The sequence below is a fragment of the Falco naumanni genome, chromosome 8, assembly GCF_017639655.2.
Source record: "Falco naumanni isolate bFalNau1 chromosome 8, bFalNau1.pat, whole genome shotgun sequence".
Lineage (NCBI taxonomy): Eukaryota > Metazoa > Chordata > Aves > Falconiformes > Falconidae > Falco > Falco naumanni.
The window spans coordinates 44546183-44562349 of record NC_054061.1 but is presented as its reverse complement, the minus strand read 5'-3'; the positions used below and the strand labels follow the sequence as shown (position 1 = coordinate 44562349).

The 16167-nt window shown below is 41.3% G+C and overlaps 1 protein-coding gene across 2 annotated transcripts; it reads right to left on the bottom strand.

Moving 5' to 3' along the window:
• Positions 1 to 961: 961 nt before the first annotated feature.
• GORASP2 (golgi reassembly stacking protein 2) lies at positions 962 to 15961 on the bottom strand. Of its 2 annotated transcripts, XM_040603524.1 has the most exons (11): positions 15794 to 15960; positions 9479 to 9574; positions 8467 to 8547; positions 7485 to 7688; positions 6982 to 7068; positions 6383 to 6513; positions 5642 to 5774; positions 5398 to 5521; positions 4944 to 5030; positions 2797 to 2892; positions 962 to 2017 (listed from the first exon to the last, which is right to left on the bottom strand). In XM_040603524.1, the coding sequence occupies exons 4-11, from the start codon at positions 7626 to 7628 to the stop codon at positions 1698 to 1700; spliced, it is 1122 nt and encodes a 373-aa protein (XP_040459458.1). In that variant the 5' UTR covers positions 7629 to 7688; positions 8467 to 8547; positions 9479 to 9574; positions 15794 to 15960; the 3' UTR covers positions 962 to 1697. The 2 variants fall into 2 exon arrangements, with proteins under 2 accessions (XP_040459458.1, XP_040459457.1); XM_040603523.1 differs by lacking the exon at positions 9479 to 9574 and having other exon boundaries at positions 15794 to 15961.
• Between the last annotated feature and the right edge of the window lie 206 nt (positions 15962 to 16167).

Sequence of the window (16167 nt, the reverse complement as noted above, 5' to 3'; positions counted from 1 at the left end):
CAATACTGATGAGGAGACTGGCTGTGGAAGTAAGGAAGTTACAGGAAAGACCGTTTAACCTGTGAGACTTCATGAAGCTCAATACTAACATCCTTTCTCTGTATACAGCAAAGAAAAGAGGGAACATCCTTCTTCTCATGCCAAGGTTTAATTCTGAGGTATGTGACACTGGATTTACAAAGGTAAACCAAAAGTACATTCTGAGAAACAGTGAGCCCCCTACTTAATAAGGCAGAGGGATTTCACACTCCAAGCAGCTGAGAAAAGAAACTGCTCACTGTGTGGAAAAAACAAAAACCCAACAGTATTTGGGGACTGACACAACAGGCAATGAGGAAACACAAATACTTAAGTGATAGAGATGAGACAGGACAAAAGGTATTAGATAAGGCTTCCACTTAAACTAGTTCTTTGAGATGTTATGATCAGCAGTTAGATGCAACAACTATTGCAGTGACCAGCAGAATTGCCAAAAGGTATTATGCGGCTGTTGAGACAGACTTTAGCTCCAGCCTGCTGATGATACGGCTGAAGTCTGATTACACTTGTAGGAGACATGTATAAATGAAATCCCACTAGCTTAGAAGGACTGGAGTAGTACAGAAGAGTTTTCCACGTAAACTGTACCTGGTAGCAGGAGCGAAGGCTGTCACCTGGAGTACAGTGCACACAGCACTTTATACAACTACAGAATCTACAGCTGATCTACAGCTTTCATCCTGAACATCGATTTTAAAAGCCAAATATGAATCATATGCAGGCAGATTTCATGACTCATCGCTGCAACAGATCTAACCGCCAGTGCTGATCCTGCTTGCCATTAAGTCTGGCATTCCCTCTTGGATCCGTTCCTCTGGAGGGGAGCCCTTTCACAGATCTGGGCTACAGAGCTGCGCTAAAAACAGTCAAATGAGAATTTAAGCATTAAACAAATAAATGTGATATTTTCTCACACAAAGGATAAAATTCCAGGAATTTATTGCTCTATGTATGCTTAATCCATTAATTTGTCTTACAGTAGTCTTGAAGTGCCAAATTGTGTGCTACATTTAACATATCCTGTATTCCCTTCCAAATGCCACTTTACAGGGGGAGTATGAAACAACACAGCAGTGGTCACAAAACATGGCTTGAGCATCTCTCAAGAGCTTAAAAATAAAGATTTGCATACAAGCTGAATAACGAGATGTCAGTTAACAGGTCACTCAGCAACTTTAATAGAAATATCTTTAGGTGGAAGTTTCGTAGTGTTAAAATTTACAGCTTGAACTAAACATTCTCATCCCCACTGCAGTAACAAGATACTTGCAAAGAACAAGAACTATGGTACGTAAATGTCACACGCAAGAACCACTTCATTTCTATCAGAAGCAAAAATTGCTAATTATAAGCAAGGACAGGCCTAGCAGGCTAAGGCCATCACCCTATATTAAAAACATATACCTCCGAGTTTGGCAGTGGAATTCTATTTACCACGTTGACTTCTGGTTTTTTTTTGGTTACATACAAGTACTCTTCCTCCCCTCCCACCACACACACTTTATAAACCCCCTTTTATTTTTATTATACCTCCATATTATTTACAGGACTTCTAAAGATTAAGTACAAACTAGTATGAAATTAATGATAGCTTGCTCTTCAAATATGTATCCCATGGCTAAATAGATACCAAGCCAATCCAAGAGAGTGATCTGGAGTTATGATTTAGAAGCTTGTGTATCTGTGACTCCAGATGTTTTCTTATTAACTGTAGAGGATTCAGTTGATCTGTCAACAATAGTTGCCTTACAAGTTGGGGTAGCGCTATCCAAGGTGAGCGTAGAGGTCTGTTCTACATTTACAGTAGTGCCAGGGTTGACAGTAAAGCTCCCAGCTTGAGTAATGGAGGGAAGCAAATACGCAGGCACTGTAGATGCCTCTGTGACCAAAGGAAGCAGAGGAACACATTTGGGTGGCATTGATAGAGGTGTTATTCCCGTTAGATTCAGAGGTGGTAAGGAGGGAAGGGATGGCAAACCTAAGGAGAAATAAAAAAAAAAGGCAATGAGGTGCTGCATACCACAGATCTGGAGAGAATCTCTGCTTCAAATTTTTATCTTCTCTAATCTATTTACTCTAGGAGAGGAGGAAGCTTTTTGAATTTAGTGTGAACATGATGTGCGTGCAGCACTGACTCAGCAGGCTACTTTCAAGCTTGGTACTTTTCAGATTTCAGACCTGAAGAATCAGAATACTCTTGTTTGCTTCTACCTCCCCAGAGGACTAGGTATTTAGGGCATTAATACTGATTATTAGATTTTTCTGGCATTCACTGAAACTGCCAGAAACAAGAAGTTAACAAGAACCTTATTTCATACAAGCTTCCAATTTCTTTTTGCTTCCTCCATGTGCACTTTCAGCAGTTTTGTTTCATTCAAACCCATAAATCCAGTATTCATTCGTACTTCTGGCATTCAGCCAGGGTGCTTCCATCTCATCTTCTAGCACACAAGGAAACACTTCATATTTTCTTCTACCCATAAAACGATATATTCTCACTCTTGGCACAATCTCTTTTGAGATCATAAATCAAGTAACATAAGAAGAAACAAATACATACAGACACAGGTTTAGAATTAGTTTCTCTAAAGACATATTCCTTGACTACCTAGTCTGGGCACTACCGTCAACTCCCATCTCAAGCAAACATTCAATTTATCCTCTTCAGGACTCCACCAGATGGCTCTACGCGAAAGCATCAAGGACCATCAAGGAGAGACCTGCTATTACAGCGTTTCAGTTTACAGAAGCACATACCAGGCTGTATGATTTCTGGAACAATGTGTGGTGCAGGTAAATTAAGTTTGGACAGATCAGTCAGGTTGGGAAGTCCTGCTGGTAACGGCATCAGACCTAAAAGAAGAATGGAAAAATTACAGCTGAAAAAACTGGTTTTTTTCTGTTTCTAAAATCTTATTGATCACTTAGTTATTTTGTATTGCTTTACATCTTGATTATAATTTTTACATCTAAGAATGCAAATTCACCTGAATTTCAGCTTTTAACATGTATAGTGAAAACAGACACCTATTGCAGGAAGTCTGGACTAACAAATGTATAAACCAACCTTTCAGATTGTTTTGAGGAATTTTATTTCAAGGAATTAGTAGATTTGCATTCCAAGTTCAGCTTTTAACAAAGGTAGTTATTTCACTGCAGCACCGTACCAGAAGCCCTCCATTCCCAATTTGAATGGCATAACATAATTATAGGATGAAATACATAGTATTTCTGATCTCTAATTTTGATTACTCTATTATTAGTCTTTCTACTTAGTTATAACTAGAATTAAACACAAAAATATATAGAATAGGCAAGACAAAGTAACTTTCAAAGTCAGAAAGGACTGAAAACAAGAGAAACATATGATGAACACAACACACCCCCTTCGATCATTATGTTTGCTATGGAACACATTCCTGCCTTAGATGAGCTGCATTTCTGGGAGAAGGGCTCTATTCCTACTTCGCGTTTAGCTCAGAGAAGGCTAATTCTGAAATAAACTGTTGATGCTACAGCAATAAGATGGAGAAAAGTCTTACAGCAAGGCCACGATACATAGAATTTCATTTAAAAATGTCACCTTTACCTACCTGTGAATTCAATTAGCCACAAAGACTGACATAATCTGACTCAAAGTGCTTTCAAGCTCAGCTACAAGCAACTTTGGTTTGAACATTTTTAAAAATCTGAAAAAAGCTGAGCTTCACACAAATTCACTCAAATTTTAAAACCCCTGTATATTGAATACTTATAATTTCACTAGTGTGGCCATGCAAATGGCAAAAAATATTCTAACAGCTTTCAAAAAATAATACTACTCAGAACAAGGTGAAAGGAAAATCCATATTTTGGGGAAAGGGGTGGGTAGGGGGCTGGAGAAGACTACTACGTTAACAGAAGCTGAACTTCTTAGTAGTTTGCCATTTTATCTAAGCAGTACAAAATTATTAAGTTCACTGCCCTTGTTTGCATGCACTTAGCTCTACCACACTTTTTTTTATGTTACGGAGCATACCTCCAAGCATTACTTAAAGCTTTTGTGCACATCTTCACCTACTTGTTTCATACCATACAAAACATAAAATACAACTCCTTCAGTGTTTTGGAACGCAGGACAGTTCTGTGCCAGCACACCAACTACACAGCAAAAGCCTGTACAATCCTCATCTTACCCACTGTGAAAAATTTGGGAATACTAGTGCTTGAAATGTTTATTATTATCAGGCACACTACTTTGTAGACAGACTCTTACTTTTGTTATACCAGTTTAAATTACCAAATAATTCAGAAAGAATAACTGCAACATACAGTTCTATATTGTTAGCCCTCTATTTATGCTAGGAAGAATGATCAAACTGAGTATTAAAAAGGAGTTTCCTAAAATGGAGGTTTTATAGGTGAAAGGAAAGCAAAAAATATGCAAAACATGCCTTCTCAGATCTTCCTTCTGTCACGATGTCTGAGTGCAAAGGACAAACCAGAAACTGAAGTTATTTGCAAAAATATTTTTGCAAAATACAATTTATGAACTGGGGAAAGTAACAATATATCCATGCAGGAAATGTTGCCAATATCAAAGCTAATACCTTCCTAAGAAATGTTGAATGCTGCACCTATTGTGCAGGGGGCCCTAAAAGGTAAATGATTGTAAACTTTGTTGCCAACTCAATCCTCTCTGCTACAGACACCCTATGCACCTACTCTTAAAAAAAACCACACAACCACCAAACCAAAACTCCTAACATTGTAGAGGTTGTAGAGAGATCTTTACCATGAAACGTGCAAGTTGCATGAAGTTATACCCTCCCACACCACAAAAAGCAGTGGAAAAGACAGCTCCCTTCCCTTGCTCCCTTAAGATTTTTGTTTCAGAAACATTTTAAGAAATTTTACCTACTCACCTGGTAATGTAGTTGCTGGATTAACTGGTGGCACAGAGGTAAGGGACTGACTGACTTGTGGTGGTAATAACGGAACCGTTGGAACACCTGAAGGAGTACACAGGAAAACAACATTTATTTTAAGCATATAACACTTCAGCTCCCTTCCTCAAGAAGTGCAAATAAATAATTGCTTGCAGGAGAATTACTACCTGCCTTAACTATAAAATGTTAATAAAAGAAAAAATACATATTATTTAGGATACTATTTATTTCTGATAGAATTTTTTGCTATTATTTTGTGAGCAAGTAGGGCACAATTACAGTACTCTAGCACTTTGTTGCCAGGAAGAGTTTGAGGAGAGAGAATAAAATTTTCTCTTTCTTTCTTCCATAAATTTTTTAGAAACATCTGTGATACAAAAGAAGTCAGAAAACCCCATGCATTCCAGAAATCAGTTACTTCCATACTAACCTGTACTGAGAACATTACTGACAGTAGTTGAAGGTGAACTAATAGAAAGTCCTGAAAGACTCTGTTCGAGGCCTGCTGACCCCGGGGGTAATGCAGCTGAGGGATTAACTGATGACAGCTGAACCTTATCGAAAGGAAAAAAGAAAGTTACATCATTAGGGTTTGTAATGGACCAACAGAAGCACAAAAGCAATACAACATCATAATCCATTTTTACCAAGCCAGACAAGTGGCTAACACTTACCTCTGTGAAGCCATCTTTGAGGGGACTGAGAGATGCACTAGGCAACTGTCCCGGGAGAGAAATTTTCTTTCCCTCTTCAAATGGACGTGTAGGTATCCTATGCAAATACCCATACCCAATGCCACATCCTAGGCTTTTAAAACATGAACATTTAAAAGTCAGTGAAGTGATCTTACAACTACAGTCTCCATAGCAAACAACGAACAAATGACTCAAGATGCCAACAAGTTTCAAGGTAAGTTCTGTCCAACTTTCCCCTTCCCACCGCCCCCAAATATTGACTCATTTTCTACGGAGAAACAATCAATACAAGACAAATTAAAGGAAATTATGTAGCTTTTAGCAATAAATATTTAGCACAAAATAAATTTCATTGTTATTTAAACCAAATAGCTATATCAGGTACGCAGCTAGGCATTTAACTCTCATCAGTTATTTGCAATCCTCTATTCTGGCTACTGCACAATACTTTTTAAGAATATACTACAGCCTAATGAGTACTTAAGTCTAATGCAGAAAGCAACCATTGCACTTTATGCATTTCTGCACTAGCTAATTTACTGTGAGAATACACACACACACACACGTAACTAAACCTGAATTTCAAGGAAATATATACTTTATTATATCAGAATGCCTTTGATAAAACAACACTTTTCCTATGTTTGTAGAAAACCTAAGCAAGCAGCTTTTAGGCTAGTGCTATAAGGTGGTCAACCCCATAACACACTGTCTCCTTACCTGCCTTCTCCACCCCAGGCAGAATTTGGAGTAATCACCACTTCCCGACAATTATCTGTGTCTGCGTTGTACACATAAAGTTTTAATGGCTTTGCTTCGTATGCTTCAATAAGGGAAAAGAGATCTACAGACTGCAAAGGAGTAAAAACAAGTAAGGGCTTTCTTGTCCTTATTTTATCATTTGACATTAGAACGATCATCTTTCTAGTCCTAAGTTTCTGGAACAGAACCTTGTAACTGCTACATGTTGCAATCGTTGCAGTGCTGCTGTTTTATCACAAGGCCAACTTTAATATGTCCTTTGCTAGCGCAACTCAAGGTATGCGGCACAACGCAGATTTCAAATCTGCTATTTGAAATATTAATATTAGAGTACAAAAAAGTTTCTATCTGACTTCATGAAGATATTTAAGAGCAATTTTTAATTCCAGAATTGCATTTAAGAATTAAGGAAGAGGCACCACGCCAGAGCTTCTTCCTCTTTGCATTAACTTACATCCATTAGCACTGAAAGAGACAGAACTGGAGATGTTTCAAACTGCCCTGGTACAACTTTTTTTTTTTTTTTTTAAATCAAAATCTTATTTTTATATACTTACCTCATTCATGACAGTATCTGCTCCAATGATATAGTCACTATGAGGTCTAAGTCCAGCTAATGCAGCAGGAGAATTTGGTTCCACTTCCTAGTTTTAAGATGGAAAATTACAAAATGCTACATGTCAGGGTGTAGCAGGACAGTTAGATATGTACCTCACACAAGTTTTGAATCAGACAGACAAACTGGTCAATTTTTCAATGCAATTAGTAGAACAGTCACTGAACTAGTGAAACAGTGGCTAGATAACAGTCTCTTCTGACACCATTACAAGGAGCTCTGAGTACTGTACAAACCCACTGATGTAAATACAAGATCTGATAAAATACGAACAGACATACAGTTATAGTTCAAAAGTCCTTCCAAACCCAAAATCAATGAAGACAAAACAGACCAGTTTGGTCTCATGGCTTGTAAACCCCCTTGCAAGTTACTTATCAGTAAAAAATATAAAGTTTAACAGTAAGCAGTGTTGAAGAAAAATATTTGGAAGTCCGTACGTACCAAAACATGCCACACATTTTCATTGGCCCCGTCAAAGCTGCAGAAGCGAATGCTCACACCCAGCAGGCCCTGTCCACCCCACATATTGCTGGGGGTCACTGATGTTTCTCTCAGCTCCAGTGTTTTGCTACTGTACACCAGCATTTTTACAGGTTTTTCAACATTTGCTTTCAACAGGTCCTTGAGAGTGTCATTGTCTTTATTCTGCAAATGTTCAAACAAGAGCTTGGTTTAGTGTTTTAACACAGCAAGCATCCAGTTCTATAGCACTGCTTTTATATTTCAAAGGTCCTATAAACACCATGCATTATCAGAATATGTATCTACAGCTATAGTATAACAAGCTTTCAGTCCCTTCACAACTCTAGAATACAACTCTGGCGAAAACCTGGATTTCACAGTAAACAGGTCACACGTTCCAAACATGAAAGCACTTGAATTAAACCTGTGATACGATTCACCTTGGAGCTTTTCAGAGGCTTTCTTTAATCCAGCCATACTGATGGAAGAGCTTAACGACAGCTGTTCTTTTCCACTGGTATGATGGTTTGCTGTCTCACTAAAGCTCTGCCTGAAAACTCTCTCCCCTGACTCCTGCCCAGCTAACAGCTTTGATAACAGCTCTTTCGATCAACCTGTTCTGACTGAACTGAGTTTGCAAGCTCTCATACAAGCAGTTTTACAGACAGAACTAGGGGGGCACTAACAAGCACACCAGTACTGTCTTCTGCTGGCTCAGATGTCTGCAGAGAGCATGTCTGTTTGTCTGCATCCTTATTCTTTTCATCCTTACCTATTTTTGATAGAATTATAACTACAGCGTGAAGGAAATTAATTTCTGATGCAGTTAGGCTTTCTCATTTTAAACTAAGGAGAAACAGTATATACATTTAAATAAAACAAATGCATTTGTTTACCTATACAAATAAGATCCTCAGCACACTGTTTATATTCAAGAGTTATAAAACAGCAACACACTTACCAATCTTGAACCATTAATGGACACAATAAAATCAAAGAATGGCTCCAGTCCAGCTCTATGCCCCGGTGAGTTTTCTTGTACCTAACAAAGTTAAAAAAGAATTTAGCAAGATGTGTACCAATGCTGATCTACAGATTAGAATTATATTTCTACTTGTGCAAACTGTAGTTCTAGAAGCTACTGATGTTTCTGTGTACAATTTGTAAATGTTCAAATATAATCCTTTGGACCAAAAAAATCTCTCCCTTAAAAGAAAAAAAAAAAAGGAAGAAAAAAGAGCACAAAACATTTAAAAAGAATTAGTAATTTATAAATCATTGAGGAATGACAACAGTAACCACTCCCTGGGACAAGCACTCCTTAACAGCTGCAGCACATAAGCTGCAGATATTTATTTCAATAAAGGAAATTATGATCAAAGGACAAGCTCAATGAATTCTGAAAAAATTGGTTAAAACACAGTATCTTTCCACAGAAACACCAGTGTTGGGCCTTGCTTTTTATCTTATACTTACTAGAGGAAAAGGAGAGTCACATCTGTGCAAGCACAGGTTGTTATCTCATGATTAAACATCACCTGTTGACATTCTTGAGACACAGAGGGCATCTGTACAACAGATGATTTATTAAAATACCAACAAGCTGCAAGAAAAGGGACTTGTGCAATTTTGCAGCCATGGCAGCTCCAACAATTAAACCACTCCACCAGGACAAGGCCTAAGTATAGGATACACGCCACTCCCAGAAGTTTCAAGTAGCTTTTGATTCCAAATGGAGTAACTCAGAGACATTTTGCCAGTGTTGTTTTTTCACCATTACACACACTGCTGACAGACTAAAGTAACTCCAATATGGCTATCAGGTTTTTCCTACAGCCTTTGTAGTAAAGGCTATCTTTCTTTATTTGTATACTGATTCATTTTACCCGCTGGCTTTTTCTTTTATGTGCTATGTTCGTCTTCCAAGAAGATCTAAAAAGTGTTACCCTTTACAGTGTGGTTTCTTACATTACCTGTTATTCCATCTGACAGAACCGGGTACAAATCTGCTAGTTTGTTCAAATACCGGTCTGATTCTGCAGGAATTGAGTTTTCTTAATATGACTCATCTAGAACAAAATATTACAATATGAAAAAAAAAAAAGCTCAATTACTACTAAAACTGTCCTCTTAAGAGTCTATCTACCTCTGCCCAACACATTCACAAAATCAGAGCTTGGAAAAAAACCCAGATTACTTGTGGATACATTTCTGTAACAGATGCCAGGAGATTAGAACATTAATGTCACATAACCTAAACATTTATTAAAGAAAAAAATAATCTGAATCAATAGCTCCAGAATCACATCACACATACTGATTGCTGTCCAAGATTTGTGAACAGCAAAAAAGTATGAAACAAGTATTATCCAAAAGTAATAAAAATCACTGATGCAGCAATAGCATCCTCAAAACCATATTTATAATTTCTAATTAGAACTTGAAGTGTGTCTGCAGAAATGTCTCTTCAAGAGGCTGGCATGCTTTGGAAATAATTTCCTACAACGAGGGGTACAGATACTCTCCCTCTCTGCCACGCGTTAACTGTACGGAACCACAGCGCTCGCAGTCCCACTAAATAGATCCAAACTACTGTCTCCACGTTACTTAATCTGTCGGTTCAAGATGCCTCTTGCCAAGAACAACCAGACAGCAAGGTGTGCACCAGGTAACAGGGTAAAGGCACAAGCTCAGCTCCACGTAGCAGACCCTTTGGACACTAGCTGCATAGAAACATTGTGGATGTTGATATGACATTAGTGGACTGTCCCTGGAGCTCAAAATTTTAACTTTAGCTATCAAACTTTTGGTAATGTAGAGCTACCACAGAACAACATCCACAAAAATTTTAGCTTAGAAGTAAAAAAAGTTACATGAAAGCAGAATTAAAGAACTCTGGTCTTCTATGGATACGGGCCATAATTACATTCTCAAGCTTGAAGTTCCTCTTGTAATTAAGTCATCCAAAACATCCTCTCCTCTAATGTTGTTCTTCTAGTAGCAAATGTAGAATGAGCTTGTGCTGTTTGTTGCTCATCCCTCAGTTTACATAGATGATATGAAAATATTTTAATAGCGTCTCTCTCATTCCACCACCTATTACATATGACATATAAGAGCTTAAATTTTGTTGCTTTAATGAGTCTGACAAAGGCTTTAAATCAGCAGATGCTTTCAGAAGTTACTGGAAAACAGGAATGTTAAGAGACAGAACATATCTTTCTAAACCTCATCATTAAAGATCAGCAAATCCAGCAAACTGATGTATTTCTTCAGATAACGTGTAAGATTGTTAGGACTGGACATATGCCACGGCCTTGAAATTATGAAGCGCCAGACTTCACTCAGCCACTAGGTCAGCTGCAAAAGCTGTCCTGACGTGGTCCACTCTTTATTCAGATATTTTCCTCCACTTCCAGATGAACTTCTTGAAAAACCCAAACACAAATCCCCTACACCCTGACACAAGATCCCTCCCCCATCACCTACACCTCTACCTCACTGCCTCTACCAATTACACTCTGAACACTGCGAACCAAACGTGACCAGTATTCAATAAGGTAATCTTTCAAAATGAGAAGGCGCACCTACAATAAATGAGAATTACGTATGTTCAGCATCCATCAGTGTCAATCTCACTGATACCTGGGATGTACAGAATTGGTGTTCTAAGTAAATTATTTATAGTCTGCCCCAAACTGATGGACTGCAAGCGTTTCCAAGTTCCAAACGATTAGTTTGCAAAAGAGTCTTCAGATGTTAAACAACTTCCCCCAAATCAATCACAATCCTGAATGTTTCTGCATGATTTGTTTCTAAGTGGGCATGTAAAAACCACCAGGAAGCTGTATCTAAAAGAAATCAAGCTCTCGCAGTTGCATCAATCATACATGCACCTCGGATGCATGTAGTTGCATCCCTTCTGTCATCACATTTCCTCATGCTGCCACGTACAAGTTCAGTCACAAAAAATTCCCTATTTCCCTAGTTTGTTTGGCCCAACATCACTGACAGAAAAGCACTTTTCATGCCTGGCAGTCCCATAAATGCAGAACAGAAATTCTGAGTTCATTCCACATTGACACGTCTCTTCCTTAAAGTGGTGACATACTCAAATTCATCACCATCGCGCAGTACCAAACGCACACCACAGCTCTCTGTGGCCACGGTTCTCTTTCAGGAACATCAGCGAAGGATAACCAGGGACCTTAGGAAATACAAGGGCACAAAAACCTTCTTATTAATGATGGAAATAAAGGTTCCACGTATACGTACATAAACTCTAGGCCTCCTAAGCAATCTGGCTTTGTGCAGCTTTGCTGTATGCCCCAAGTAGGTATTCAGTAGCTTGCCTTTGTAATTGAATAAGGACTGCAAAAATAATCAAGTAACACCATTTACAACAGATGCCACTGCAGGCAAAATACCATCCGTGGCAGCTTAGGAAGCCTAATTCTCTCGAACCCAGCTGTTATTTCAGACATATAAGTTACAGACACCTGTGGGTAAATGCCACGACTTTCCAACAGCAGAGAAACACAGTGGAACAGACTATCCAGGGAAGCTGTCGAACTGCCACCCCCAGAGCTTTTTAAGAGCAAGCGAAGAAAAGCTCTATCAGAATGGTGAATGTCAGAAGGCAGATAGGGGCTGTACGGCTCTTTCAGCCTTGTATAGTGCTGCAGGACTTCAGATTCTCACTGAGATGACAGCAGGGCTGCTGAGCACATAGATTACAGGCTAATTATTCCACTTTTAATTCACTGTCAAGAATTAAACAGGGGAAAGGTTTCAAGGTCAAGACACTAATTTTAATCTGCGTTACTAAAGATACTTCTTCTTTGGTAAATAACATGAAGTTTCTCTTTGCTGAACACCTTTCCCGACACTACCAATTCATGCCTACACAGCATATATTGTACATTACACATTATAATAAGTTGATCAGCAACACAATGGTCACAAATTTAAGTCCTGAGCCAGAAGTCTGCCATAAATGGCATTAGGCATGGAAACCCTGATTTTCAGAGGCAGATGAAGGCTCTCACCACTTCTGGAAATCAGGTATCTTATATTAGTGTCCACTTAAACTTTCAGAAGCTTAGCTTCAAGCACTAAATACACAATTCTCAAGGAACATAAGCTATGAAACTTATTTTTTTCCCCACATAAGGAATGCTTCCTAATATTTATTACCAACAAAATGCTGAAGGAATTGTGTTGGTTGTTTTTTTTTTTAGTTCTTCCACCCACTCTGTAATTGATAATAAAATTTTATTATATATCATGGATCAGCAATTCCTGTTAGGTCTGACAATCTATTTTATTTCTGTCAGCTATTTTAACACATTACACTATAAAACTGTATTGAATTTCCTTATAAAATACCCAGGTTTTGAGAAAAAAAGCTTTATAAGCTTTTTGTAAGGAAGTAAGATTCCCTATATTAGCATCAAATTTTATTTTAGCACTGAGAATTTAACTTGAGCTTTTAAAATGTGAGCCTCCTTCAAAAATAAGTCATCTCTTCATGGCAACATGTTTGTACCCCCGCTACAACAAACAAAAGTGCTCAAGTAAAAGTTAGAAATCTAAACTTTGGGCACTTGCTGTTCAGTATCTTTTAGGGAGAACAGCATGTAACACAGGAGCATACAAATCTCATGCAGATAAAAATTCTTACATAGAATCATAAAATCATTTGGGTTGGAAAATACTTTAAGATCACCAAGTCCAATGCAAACCTGACACTGCCAAGTCCATACCTAAACCATGTCCCCAAGTGCCACATCTACATGCCTTTTAAGTATCTCCAGGAACAGTGACTGCACTGCTTCCCTGGGCAGCCTGGCTGTTCCAATGCTTCACCACCCTTCCAGTGAAAGAATTTTTCCTAATATCCAATCTAAACCTCCCCTGGCAAAATTGAAACTGTTTCCTCTTGTCTTGTCACTTGCTACCTGGGAGAAGAGATGGACACCCACCATGCTACAACCCCCTTTCAGGCAGCTGTAGAGAGCAGTAAGGTCCCCCTGAGCCACCTCCTCTCCAGGCTAAGCATCCCCATTTCCCTCACCTGCCTCTCACAAGACTTGTGCTCCAGCCCCTTCACCAGCTTCGCTGCCCGTCTCTGGACACGCTCCAGCACCTCAATGTCTTTCTTGTAGTGAGGGGGCCCAAGACTGAACATGGGATTTGAGGTGTGGCCTCGTCAGTGCTGAGTACAGGGGGACAATCACTGCCCTTGTCCCAGTGGCCACACTTTCTGATACAAGCCAGGATGCTCTTGGCCTTCTCATGTTCAGCTGACTGACAACCAGCACCCCCAGGTCCTTTCCCACCAGGCAGCTTTCCAGCTGCTCTTCCCCAAACCTGTAGCGTTGCGTGGGGTTGTTGAGACATCATCTATGAGTTCAAGAAATTGTCAAGTCATTACAACAGCCTGGGCAAACTGTAGCAGTTTCACACTGCTGAACAAGAAAGTTACTAAAACTTTCCTTCACTCTGTTTTGAAGAGCAAAAAAGAAAAAAAAAAGCATACTGAGCAACAGAGTCAGACAGTTGCAGCCACACAACTTACGTTAAGGAAACTTACGGAGGAGAAAAACAATAGAGAAAATTCCTAGAGGTAAACAGCATTGCATGCTACCAGTCTGGAAGTACTAGTTAAAAATTATTTATAAGCATGACATGAATCAGTAAGTAGAAGTCAAACAGCAAAAGCACATATGATAAATAAAAGTATATTCAAGTAAGAACTGTGTCAAACAAATGACTGATTATTAGGTCTACCTATGAAGACACCAGGGCAACAAAACAGTTTGCAACTTTCTCTCCCTATTAAAAAAAAAAAAGCTACCTTTCAAGAAACCCCAGCAGTGCAACCCACTGCAACTTTTCCTGTCAAGTATGCACATGATGAAATCGCTTTCCTTCAACAGCGCTTCAGTCCTGAAGCGTTCCTATTTCCTGTTACAAGAGCACTGATAATAAAGCTCACAGTGAAAGTGATATTGCACTGAATATTAGCAAAGGCAGCCAAAAAGATTTAAGTAATTTGCAAAAATTACATCAGAAATTAATGACGGTATTGTTCACCTACTGTATGTATTTCCGCTCCTGTATGAAGCAAGCAGAGCAAAATACTTGCTACCAGTTTTGTAGGGAGCCAACATGTACAGTCTAAAAGTCTCACTGTAAGAAGCCTGTGACTTGCAACAGTCTCAGTTTGCTCATCTCTTTGGCAACTTGTACTTGGCTCCTATAGTCATTCTTAACAATGTTAGCTCATTTGTTTCATGCCCTTTTAACACATATTTTTCATTTATCTACCCTACCCAAACAAATTATTCCAATAATTAAAAAGATTTTCTGACATTTCTCTAGTTTTCCAGCACCTAATGAAATCTTAAAAATGACCACTAGCAAATGACTGCTAGCAAGCTAGACCAAGTATGGAAGTACTAACTCATGTGAGCTGAAGTCTTGTGCTCTTTCACATGTCTGAAACGTGGGGCTTGCTCTAGACAGAGCTGACCCGAGAGGATGCTATGCCAACAAACAACTAGCCCAGCACGGTGCCTGCAGTGAGGGTACTCACGGTGCAGCTGCAGCAGCAAAAGCGCTACGGTGCGGGCAAGTCTATCGGTAACTGGCAAAGTTACTGCACGGCCCGGTGCACCGGGCTCACGGACACAGCCCAGGCACCGCCCCGCTCACCGAGCGGGACACACGTTAACGAAGGGACCTGCAAACAGCTGCTCACAAGACCTTTAACGCAGCCTACCGAAGCACTCTGCTGCACGCCCAGCCAAGGCTCTGTGGCCGCGGTGCGAACAAGCACTATGCGGAGCAGCAGCGCTGCCCTCCGCACGGCCGCAGCCGGCAGCACGGCTGGGTCCCGCACCGCCGGCGCGGGGCGGAGCGGCTGCAATTCATGTCGCGACGCGCCTGTCGAGATAACGCCGCCCGGGCGCCTACAAGGCGGTTACCGGCGCTGCCCGGCAGCCGTGGCCCAGCCCAACGCCAGCGGGGTGAGGCGGTCCGGGGCAAGCGCCAGGCCGCGGCAGCCCCGCGGGCTGAGGCGAAACCCCGGGCGGGGAGCTCCGGCGGCTACCGCCACTGCCCGAGCGCCTCCTCCGCCGGGCGGGGAGCGCGGCGGGGCCGCCCGGCCCGGGGAGCGCCTCAGGCCGCCCGAGCGCGGACCCGCGGAGGGAGAGGCCGCCGGGCCCAAGAGCCGCCGCCGGGCCCACGGCCGCTGGGCGCCCGCCCGCTCCCCGCGCCCTTACCCGCAGGACGTGGTAGCCCTCGGTGCCCCCGCCGGGGATCTCGACGCTCTGCGAGCCGCCCATGGCCGCGGCGGGCGCGGTGGCGGCGCTGTTCCCCGCACAAAGCCCCGCGCACCAGGGACGTGGCACCCGCTCCCTCCTCCCGCCCAGCTCGCGAGGGGCGGGCGAAGGCCGCGCGCGGGGCATGCCGGGAGGCCGGTCCGCAGCGCCCCCTGCCGGCACTCCCGCCGGGTGCAGGCCGTACGGCGGCCGCCCTGGGACAGACATCGCCCGCTCGGCTCCGGGGCGGATCGGGCGCTACGGTGGCCGCGGGGCACGACTCCACTCCCTCCCGTCTCTGGCGCGGCGGCGCCCCCTGGCGGCTGAGGGCGGCG

What these genes read in the sequence shown, in the direction of transcription:
- GORASP2 (XM_040603523.1), bottom strand. Translation starts at nt 15,856, where the DNA reads ATGGGCGGCTCGCAGAGCGTCGAGATCCCCGGCGGGGGCACCGAGGGC. An exon ending in TCCAGCAACTACATTACCAG is followed by an intron (nt 2,893 to 4,943) that starts GTGAGTAGGTAA and finishes TTCTTCTTTTAG; the next exon opens with GTCTGATGCCGTTACCAGCA. An exon ending in TCCAGAAATCATACAGCCTG is followed by an intron (nt 2,018 to 2,796) that starts GTATGTGCTTCT and finishes ATTTCTCCTTAG; the next exon opens with GTTTGCCATCCCTTCCCTCC.